Below are 11,214 nucleotides of genomic sequence, written 5' to 3'. Positions count from 1 at the left end.
GGAATTGAACCGGGGTCCCCGGTGCTGTGAGGTAGCCGTGGTAACCACCGGGCCTCATTCAGGGGGGGAAGCCACGCCTTAGAGAGCTGCCGGCCAATCGGAATGGCCGGCGGCGCTCCCGGCAGTACTGAAGTGGCGTCGAGGAAATTTCCGGAAACCGGAAGTCACGGAATGTTCAAGGGGTCCTAATTTGGGAGGGGGTGGGGAAGGGGCCTGTGGTCATAAGGGGGTGCGAGGGGGGGGGAGGGGCGATCGAGTCCAGGAGAGAGAGGAGTGCCTGGAGGCCACCAGATTTGGTGGTGGTTGCGGGGAGGAGGAGGGGGGGGGGGGGGGGGGGGGGGGTAGGTAGGGGTGGGGAGGAGGGGGGCGGGGGGTTGCCCAAATTTAGAAGGGGTCTTCTGACGGATGTGCTCCCCCTTCCCCCCAACCACAGGAAGTTCAATCTTCCCCCCAACCTAAACATCGAGGACGGGTGGGAAATGGCCATTAACTGTCCGCTTAAGGGTCTCAATTCGGGGAGGGGGCGAGGGGGAGGGGGTGTTTCTTGTCTGAGGCCTCGCACACATTCGCGTAAAATCGCTGTGCGGTCCACGTGGGTACACGGGAAACCAAAGGGAATCGCGTCCCTTTAACTGCACACCCCTGGTCGAATAGCACTCAGAGGTGTGTGGCAGTTTTGTTGTTTCATCCGCTCATGAGATGTGGGCGTGGCTGGCAGCGTCCACCATTTATCCCCCATCCCCAATTGCCCCTTGAGGTGGGTGAGCCGCCATCTTGAACCCACTGCAGTCCATGCGGTGTAGGTACACCCAGAGTGCTGTTAGTGGGGGGCAGTTCCAGGATTTTGATCCAGTGACTGTGAAGGAACGGCCGATATATTTCCAAGCCAAGGATGGAGGAGAACTTGCAGGTGGTGGTGCTCCCACGTATCGGATGCCGTTGTCCTTCTACAAGGTAGAGGTCATGGGTTTGGAGGGTGATGTCGAAGGAGCTTTGGGGGGCCAGTGGTGTGCATCTTGCAGATGGTACACATGGCTGCCACTGGGCGTCGGTGGTGGAGGGAATGAATGCTTGTGGATGTGGTGCCAATCAAGCTTTGCCCTGGATGGTGTTGAGCTTCTTGAGTGTTGTTGGAGTTGCACTCATCCAGGCAAGTGGGGAGTATTCCATCACGCTCCTGACTTGTGGCTTGTGGATGGTGGACAGACTTTGGGGGAGTCAGGAGATGAGTTACTCACCGCAGGATTCCTCGCCTCTGACTTGCATTCCTTTTGTCGCATCTCTAGCCAAGGCCCAAGCGGCCCCTTGAGTTAGGCTAACCTTTAGCTTGTCCAGCCCCACTGCAGGCAAGGCTGGTCAAAGTTGGGCCAGGCGTCAAGCCGGAGCTCTCAGGGGAATGGGGAGAAGGATGGTTTCCTTGTGTCTGTCCGTACAAACACATAGCACACCCAATGAGTCACTATTCAAATTAACCCTGGAACAAGCAGTGCTCAGCTGAAAATAACTCATGTGCTGAGGTTGCCTTGACAACAGGAGGAACAACACGTTGACATGGTCACAGCCAGGGGGGTAATCAAAAATACAGAGTCCTCAAGGTGGGCAGAAATCCCCCCCCCCCAAAAAAAAAACAGCCTGCAATCTCCAAGGATTAAAGCACAGTTGTCAGGAATGAGGGGGAGGTTTACCCACAACCTGAAGTATTTTCCATTCGATGGTTAGGTGGAGTGGGAAGATGTCCAGCCCGAACTAGCAAACTGACCTTCCATTCAAAGTGATGTGGAGATGCCGGCGTTGGACTGGGGTAAACACAGTAAGAAGTTTAACAATACCAGGTTAAAGTCCAACAGGTTTATTTGGTAGCAAAAGCAAAAGCTTGTGTGGCTTTTGCTACCAAATAAACCTGTTGGACTTTAACCTGGTGTTGTTAAACTTCTTACTTCCATTCAAAGACAGCTGTAGACAGGTTTCTATCTTCAGCAAGGACTGGGGCCTCTAAGCAGGGTGAGCCACCACCACCACCACCACCCCCACCCCCCCCACCACCACCCAGGGGATGCCTTGGTCAATCTGGGACTCTAAAAGGGCCTCCCTTCTGTGCCTCAGTCAGTTTTGGGCTCTGAAAGGGCCTCCCCTCTGTGCCTCAGTCAGTCTTGAGGCTGAAGGTGCCTCCCTCTGTGCTCTGTCATCCCGAGCATCAACTGACCCATCTCCGCCCAACCCCAGGGGTAATTGTTAATGAGGCAGGCAAATCAACGAAGGGCCTGAGGGGAGGCAGCAAAGCTGGATGGGGGAACTGAAGATTTGGGTGAGAAACACGTTGACTCCTAACAGAGGGATGTGGAAGGGCTTGAGGAGGGAGTTCCAGTTGTTTTGGAGTTTTTATGGAGCTTGCAGATCTCCATGGTAGTACCTGAGCCAGAGTCAACCTGCAGTATAAATTGTTGTGGAAGGTTGAAATCTGGCATTCTCCTGTTGATTCTGATGAGTGCAAGATGAAAAACTTTGACAGGCCCTGCCCCTTCACCCACACACCCCTCATTCGCCTGAACCACTCCGCCGCAGGCCTCTCCCACCGTCACCGATTAATGGTGGGCAGGATGGATTTGTAGTCAGGGGTCTCGGGATGGTGGGTCTGCAGTTGGTGGCTTGATTTAAGTCCATTGCTCTGGAGGGAAGGGCTGGGGCCTCCTGGGTACAGGACCATCTCCTCGCCCTCCTCCTCCTCCTCGCCAGCCAGCGGCAGGTCAAAGATCTGGGTGAGGCCGTGCAGTCTGGCCGCCTTGTGGAATGCTTGGATGAGAAGAAGCATCATGATGAGGCCACACAGGAGATAAACTGCCCGGGATAAGAAAAAGCACCCGTTAGAGTGGCAAAGACAACATTCGGCATACTTGGTTTCATTGGTCAGAACATTGAATACGGGAGTTGGGACGTCTTGTTGAAGTTGTACAAGACATTGGTAAAGCCACACTTGGAATACTGTGTGCAATTCTGGTCACCCTATTATAGAAAGGATATTATTAAACTAGCAAGAGTGCAGAAGAGATTTACTAGGATGCTACCGGGACTTGATGGTTTGAGTTAGAAGGAGAGGCTGGATAGACTGGGACGTTTTTCCCTGGAGCGTGGGAGGCTGAGGGGTGATCTTATAGAGGTCTATAAAATAATGAGGGGCACAGATCAGCTAGATAGTCAACATCTTTTCCCAAAGGTAGGGGAGTCTAAAACTAGAGGGCATAGGTTTAAGGTGAGAGGGGAGAGATACAAAAATGTCCAGAGGGGCAATTTTTTCCACACAGAGGGTGGTGAGTGTTTGGAACAAGCTGCCAGAGGTAGTAGTAGAGGCGGGTACAATGTTGTCTTTTAAAAAGCGTTTAGACAGTTACATGTGTAAAATGGGTATAGAGGGATATGGGCCAAATGCGGGCAATTGGGACTAGCTTAGGGGGTTTAAAAAAAAAGGGCAGCATGGACAAGTTGGGTCGAAGGGCCTGTTTCCATGCTGTAAACCTCTATGACTCTACTCACTGGCTCAGGGACTGGCTGTCCACTGAGATTGAATATGGCTGTACACAGGCAGGCCATTCGGCCCTACAGTCCCCCACTCATCTTTATGCTCCATGCCAGCCCTCAGGGGAAGAGATGGTGCCACAGGAATAACATCACATTTTTAAAAATTCATTTGTGGGACATGGGCGTCGCTGGCTGGGCCAGCATTTATTGCCCATCCCTAGTTGCCCTTGGAGGGCAGTTGAAAGTCAACTGGAGTCACATGTAGACCAGACCAGGTAAGGACGGCAGATTTCCTTCCCTAAAGGACATTAGTGACCCAGATGGGTTTTTCCGAAAAACGACAATGGTTTCATGGTCATGAGTTGATTCTTAATTCAGAATTTTTTGTTGAATTCAAATTCCACCATCTGCCATGGGCGGGATTCGAACCCGGTGTCCCCAGAACATTAGCTGAGTTTCTGGATTAATAGTCTAGCGATAATACCACTAGGCCATTGCCTCCCTCTAAACTGGTCTAATAACTCAACTAGTATGCATTAATTCATGTCACAAATAAGGCTGACATTAACACTGTAATGAAGTTACTGTGAAAATCCCCTAGTCGCCCCACTCCGGCGCCTGTTCGGGTACACTGAGGGAGAATTTAACATGGCCAGTGTACCTAACCAGCATGTGTGAGGAAACCAGAGCACCCGGAGGAAACCCACGCAGACACGGGGAGAACGTGCAGACTCCACGCAGACAGTGACCCAAGCCAGGAATTGAACCCGTGTCCCTGGCGCTGTGAGGCAGCAGTGCTGACCACCGTGCTACCGAGGGAAGAGAGGAGGAGGGAGAGGGAGAGGGAGGGGGAGGGGGAAGGGGAGGGGGAGTGGGAGGGGGAGTGGGAGGGGGAGGGGGAGGGAGGGGGGGAAGAGGGAGGGGTAGGGGTAGAGGAGGAAGGAGGAGGGGGAGGGGGAGGGAGAGGGAGAGGGAGAGGGAGGAGGGGGGAGGGAGGGGGAGAGGATGGAGGGGAGGGGAGGGAATGGAGGGGGAGGAAATGGGGACGCAGAGGGAGGAGGAGGGGAGGGGAGGAGGAGACGGGATGGAGAAGGAACGGATGGAGGGGGAGGGGAAGAGGGAGGTGATGGAGGGGAGGAGGAGGGAAGGGGAGGAGGAGGGAAGGGATGGAGGGGGAGGATGGGAGGGAGGGGGATCTGGAGGGAGAGAGATTTTTTTGTGATGTTAGACCCCGTTCTGAAGCTGGCTGTGAACGGTTACTGACCGGTGATGGAGATCTTGTAGAGCGGGCGTAGCGGCTGGTTATCCTGCTCGCCGGGTACGTAGTCACCGAGGCCGATGGTGGTGAGGGAGATAAAAGAGAAATAAAAGGCATCGAGGAAGGACCAGCTGCTCTCGATGGTGCTGAAGATGGCCGCGGGGATCAGGAAGAAGATGAGCAGAGCTGTCAGCAGCAGCAGCAGGAAGTGGAACCGCGTGACCCCCTTCTCGGTGTAGCCCAGCCGCTCCTGGCACAGGCTGATCGGGCGGGATGTCACAACCACCATCAGCCGCTGAACAATCACCGACAGGACCAACATTGTCAGCGGAACCCCCAGCAGCGCAAAGAAGATGGAGAAAACCTTTCCCCCGTCAGAGACGGGAGTAGTGTGGCCGTAACCTGCGGAGGAGAAAATTGCGTCAAAATTAGAATCGTGGGAACCCTACAGTGCAGAAGGAGGCCATTCGGCCCATCGAGCCTGCACCGACCACAATCCCACCCAGGCCCTATCCCCACACATTTACCCTGTTAAACCCCCTGACACTATGGGGCAATTTAGCATGGCCAATCCACCTAACCTACACACCTTTGGACACTAAGGGGCAATTTAGCATGGCCAATCCACCTAACCTACACATCTTTGGGCACTAAGGGGCAATTTAGCATGGCCAATCCACCTAACCTACACATCTTTGGGCACTAAGGGGCAATTTAGCATGGCCAATCCACCTAACCTACACACCTTTGGACACTAAGGGGCAATTTAGCATGGCCAATCCACCTAACCTACACATCTTTGGGCACTAAGGGGCAATTTAGCACGGCCAATCCACCTAACCTACACATCTTTGGGCACTAAGGGGCAATTTAGCATGGCCAATCCACCTAACCTGCACATCTTTGGACACTAAGGGGCAATTTAGCACGGCCAATCCACCTAACCTACACATCTTTGGGCACTAAGGGGCAATTTAGCATGGCCAATCCACCTAACCTGCACATCTTTGGACACTAAGGGGCAATTTAGCACGGCCAATCCACCTAACCTGCACATCTTTGGACACTAAGGGGCAATTTAGCACGGCCAATCCACCTAACCTACACATCTTTGGACACTAAGGGGCAATTTAGCATGGACAATCTACCTGACCTGCACATCTTTGGAGTGTGAGAGGAAACCCATGCAGACACAGGGAGAATGTGCAAACTCCGCACAGACAGTGACCCGAGGCTGGAATTGAACCCGGGTCCCTGGTGCTGCGAGGCAGCAGCGCTAACCACTCGACATTATCGAGCAGGGAAGGAAAATATGCAAGATGTTGAATTGATGTCACGCCTGTCCTAAACTGGGACATCCCAAAGTGCTCTGCAGCCAATGGGGTACTTTTTGAGGTGTAGTCAGTGGTTGTATTGTAAGAAGCATGACAGCCAACTGGTACACAGCAAGCTGACAGCAAATTGTTCGTTGTCTGTTTTTTTCTGCGCTGATCGTGGAGGGATAATTATTGAGCAGGATTCAAGCTCACCCCACTGGAGCAATATGCTTATCCCAGGAACCAGTCCAGTGAATATACACTGTGCTAAGACGAGAATGATTGTATGGGTGTGGCTGCACCCTGTCTAATTGTCTTTGAGGCCTTTTTGCGCTAATTCCTCTGTAATCACCAATTAAGGTTTAAACGCCTGCAGCATCCTCGACTATCCTGGTGGGTTGACAACGCTAATATGTAACCCTCGCCCTGACCGTGACGGTTCCTGTTCAGCCCTGAGTGAGGCCAGGAATGTAAGCGCAGGCCAAGTCCCAGCTTTGCTGTCTCAACACTGAACTATGTGGCAATTCCAGAGAGCGTAGAGCGGATTGTTCCCAGCTCCCAGACACGCCCTTATAGGCACGACTTGCTCAGAAAAAAAGCAAGCAGCCCAATGTCTAATCTGAGTGACAGACACTGCCACTGCCCCACACACACACACACACAGACACACACACACGCACAAACACACACACACGCACAGACACACATATATACATGCACGCAGACACACATACACATGCGCAGACACAGAAACATACACATGCATGCGTACACAGACACATGCGTGCACACACATATATACACATGTACATGCACACACGTGTGCACACACACACATACACAGACACACGTGTGCACACACACACACACATACATATACATGCAGGCACACACACATGCACATGTACTGGAGAGGCTGGAGGGGTTAGGACCTGCAGTTACCACTCCTTAATTCGGGGAGAGCAGTGCCCCAGTTTAAAGGGGGCTGTTGATGGAAACGTTTCTCCTTCCCACCGTTCCCCCACCCCACCACATCCCTCCAGCCCAAGGCCTGAACCGAATTATTATCATTTCCAGGCACATTTCCTACATTAGGGCCGGTGCAGACTCAATGGGCTGAATGGCCTTGTAAGCGGACACAAATTTCTGTGATTCCTAAGATTAAATATTTCTTCGAATAAAATCAAATAAATGAAACAGGACAAAGCAGCACCCAGGCACAAAGTGTGAACAGACAAGCAGGTCTTTTAAAATGCAGAAACCAGGCTGACAAAGGGACTGAGGAACTCACATTAGCATAACCTTCCATTTAATTAAATTGGCTCCAAGGATATCAAACAGAAGGTCTCCTAGACATGAAAGACTTCCTGATAAAACACCTATTGTATAAGAAACTCTGGAGATCTCAGACAATTATCACCTCCCTAGACTGGGCAATCACCAGACTTAACACATCAACTCCGCACCTAAAAACCCATTAAACAGGATGACCATATCAGAAAACCATAAACAAACCATTTACACACCAACCACAGAATATGACTATAACTATAGCCCGTTTTTTGGCGGGCCTGCAGAGTACCTTCGGGACTGTTATTGTATGTGTGTCCTGATTGTACCTCCATCGACGTAAAAGCAATAAAGCTGTGCCATTGTTGAACCTGACTCTGGGTCCGTAGTGGTCGTGTTCGCCCACTCGCGCTAACAGCCTCCTTCTGCATTACAGGGATTCAATGGTTACAGCAGTGCCCCTGGGCTTTCCCACCAACAAAAGCATGTGAACGATGCCGTATGGTGCAAGCTTTTCTCTTCAGAATGATACAGCTCTGAAAGAGACCATTCAGCCCGTCATTTATCGAGCTATCCAACTGTCATCAGTACCCCAGACCCATTCACATGGTTCCTTCTCAGCTAGATCTCTGACTCCTTTTTCAAAGTTAATACTGAATTCATGAACACGATCCGTGTTCCAGAAGGTAACAAACACCAGTTATTGAAAAGGAGGAAAATATATACATTGTCCAAACATATGTTAACAGTTGGAAGAAAACCTTTGGGAGCTTAAGTTTCAAATAATGCAAAACCCTTTCAAAATGCCTTGCCCACCCCTCCCTCCAAACATTGAGGAACTTTTCAAAAAGTTTTTCCTTCCCCAGAAATGCTGAAAAACCTGAAATAAACCCTTTCAAACACCGAAAAAAGCTTAAAAACCTTTTTTTTTTTCAAATGCTGGGCAACATTTGATCACCAAATATTGAAAGAAAAACGTAAAACTTTCTTTTAAATGTTGAACAACTTTTGATACACTTTTCCAAATACCGAAGAACTTTTTTAAAAAGTTAACTTTGGCAACACAGTGGTTAGCACTGCTGCCTCACAGCGCCAGGGACCCGGGTTCGATTCCAGCCTCGGGTCACTGTCTGTGTGGAGTTTGCATGTTCTCCCCGTGTCTGCGTGGCTTTCCTCCGGGTGCTCCAATTTCCTCCCACAGTCCAAATGACGGGCTGGTTAGGTGCATTGACCGTGCTAAATTCTCCCTCAGTGTACCTGAACAGGCACTGTAGTGTGGCGACTAAAATTTAAAATTTATTTATTTGTCAGAAGTAGGCTTACATTAACATTGTGATGAAGTTACTGTGAAAATCCCCTAGTCACCACACTCCGGCACCTGCTCAGATACACGGAGGGAGAATTTAGCACCCTAACCAGCACATCTTTCAGACGGTGGGAGGAAACAGGGAGAAGAAGGGGGATGGAATATAAAAGCAGGGATGTCTTGATGCACCTGTACAGGGCATTGGTGAGGCCGCAGCTGGAATACTGTGTGCAGTATTGGTCCCCTTATATGAGGAAGGATATATTGGCATTGGAGGGAGTGCAGAGAAGGTTCACCAGGTTGATACCGGAGATGAGGGGTTTGGATTATGAGGAGAGGCTGAGGAGATTGGGTTTGTACTCGTTGGAGTTTAGAAGGATGAGGGGGGATCTTATGGAGACTTATAAGATAATGCGGGGGCTGGATAGGGTGGAGGCGGAGAGATTCTTTCCACTTAGTAAGGAAGTTAAAACTAGAGGACACAGCCTCAAAATAAAGGGGGGTCGGTTTAAGACAGAGTTGAGGAGGAACTTCTTCTCCCAGAGGGTGGTGAATCTCTGGAATTCTCTGCCCACTGAGGTGGTGGAGGCTACCTCGCTGAATATGTTTAAAGCGCGGATGGATGGATTCCTGATCGGTAAGGGTATTAAGGGTTATGGGGATCAGGCGGGTAAGTGGTACTGATCCACGTCAGATCAGCCATGATCTTATTGAATGGCGGGGCAGGCTCGAGGGGCTAGATGGCCTACTCCTGCTCCTATTTCTTATGTTCTTATGAATGTGCAAACTCCACACAGACAGTGACCCAAGCCGGGAATCGAACCCAGGTCCCTAGCACTGTGAGGCAGCAGTGCTAATCACTGTGCTACCGTGCTGCCTAGGGGGTCTTCACAGTAACTTCATTGCAGTGTTATTGTAAGCCTACTTGTGACAGTGATAAATAAAACTTTAACAATGTTTAATAAACCATCAAATATTGAAAACGATCATTTCAAAATGTTAGACAACAGTTGATAAAATATTTCAAATACTGAAAAAATTTGTAAAAGAATGTTCAATAACTTCTGATAGCCATGATGTGGAGATGCCGGCGTTGGACTGGGGTGGACACAGTAAGGAATCTCACAACACCAGGTTAAAGTCCAACAGGCTTTTTTGGAATCACAAGATTTGGAGCGCATTTGAGGAAGGGGCAGTGCTCCGAAAGCTCATGATGCCAAATAAACCTTTTGGACTTTAACCTGGTGTTATGAGACTTCTTACTGTAACTTTTGATAAATTTGATCAAATATTGAAAAACTTTGAAAATGTTGAACAAGATGGGTGGCACAGTGGTTAGCACTGCTATCTCACAGCCGCCAGGGACCTGGGTTCGATTCCCAGCTTGGGTCACTGTCTGTGTGGAGTTTGCACGTTCTCCCCGTGTCTGTGTGGGTTTCTTCTGGGTGCTCCGGTTTCCTCCCACAGTCTGAAAGACGTGCTGGTTAGGTGCATTGACCCGAACAGGTGCCAGACTGTGGTGACTAGGGGAATTTCATATTAACTTAATTGCGGTGTTAATGTAAGCCTTACTTGTGACTAATAAACTTTTAAAAAAAACTTTTGACAAACTATTTTCAAATATAGAAAAACTTTTAAAATGTTGAACAACATGGGCAGCACAGTGGCACAGTGGTTAGCACTGCTGCTTCACAGCGCCAGGGACCTGGCTTTGATTCCCGGCTTGGGTCACTGTCTGTGTGGAGTTTGCACATTCTCCCCGTGTCTGCGTGGGTTTCCTCCGGTTGCTCCGGTTTCCTCCCACAGTCTGAAAGATGTGCCGGTTAGGGTGCGTTGACCCGAAGAGGTGCCGGAATGTGGCGACTAGGGGAATTTCACAGTAACTTCATTGCAGTGTTAATGTCAGCCTTACTTGTGACAAATAAATACCTTTAAAAAACTTTTGTTAAATTTTTCCAAGTATTGAAAAACTTTTTAAATGTTGGATAACTTTTGATAAACTTTTTCAAAATATTGAAAAACTTTTGAAATGTTGAACAACTTTTGATAAACTTTTTCAAATATTGATAAACGTTTTTCAGATCTTGAAGAGCTTTTGAAAGCTCTTCGAAGTATTGCAAACCCCCTTTCGCTGAACATTTCGAAACTTTACACATCTCTCACCCACTGTGGTGATCAGGGTGCTGGCGAAGAAGAAGGAGGATGCAAAATCCCAGTTGATCTTGTGGGAAGCGTTGCTGAGGATTGAGACTCCGTATCTGTCCGCTTCCAGCACTCTCTCCAAGAAGTGTTCCAGCTCGGGCTCGGCCAAACACGAGCGGCTGCTGTTGAGAAGCTGGGACTTGAGGAGCCGCATCTCTGCCCGCAGCCTCCGCTCGTGGGGCTGCTCGATCAGAGACACTATCACCGCCCCCAGCAGCAGGTAGCACAGGTAAAAGGCAGCCAGCAGCAGCCAGGGACACCCACACCTCGCCATCTCCCCCTCACTGATTCCCCCCGGGGATCCACCCTTCAAACTCCAAACCTGCCCA

The 11,214-nt window shown here is 50.0% G+C and overlaps 1 protein-coding gene across 1 annotated transcript; it reads right to left on the bottom strand.

Annotated features, from left to right (window-relative positions):
- Positions 1–2,101: 2,101 nt before the first annotated feature.
- On the bottom strand, positions 2,102–11,214 carry LOC144511430 (potassium channel subfamily K member 6-like). The gene is made up of 3 exons (XM_078241777.1): positions 10,847–11,214; positions 4,778–5,173; positions 2,102–2,835 (listed from the first exon to the last, which is right to left on the bottom strand). The coding sequence occupies exons 1-3, from the start codon at positions 11,157–11,159 to the stop codon at positions 2,576–2,578; spliced, it is 969 nt and encodes a 322-aa protein (XP_078097903.1). The 5' UTR covers positions 11,160–11,214; the 3' UTR covers positions 2,102–2,575.

Source organism: Mustelus asterias, chromosome 24, assembly GCF_964213995.1.
Source record: "Mustelus asterias chromosome 24, sMusAst1.hap1.1, whole genome shotgun sequence".
Lineage (NCBI taxonomy): Eukaryota > Metazoa > Chordata > Chondrichthyes > Carcharhiniformes > Triakidae > Mustelus > Mustelus asterias.
The sequence above is the reverse complement of the archived record's forward strand: the minus strand, read 5'-3'. Positions and strand labels throughout refer to the sequence as shown.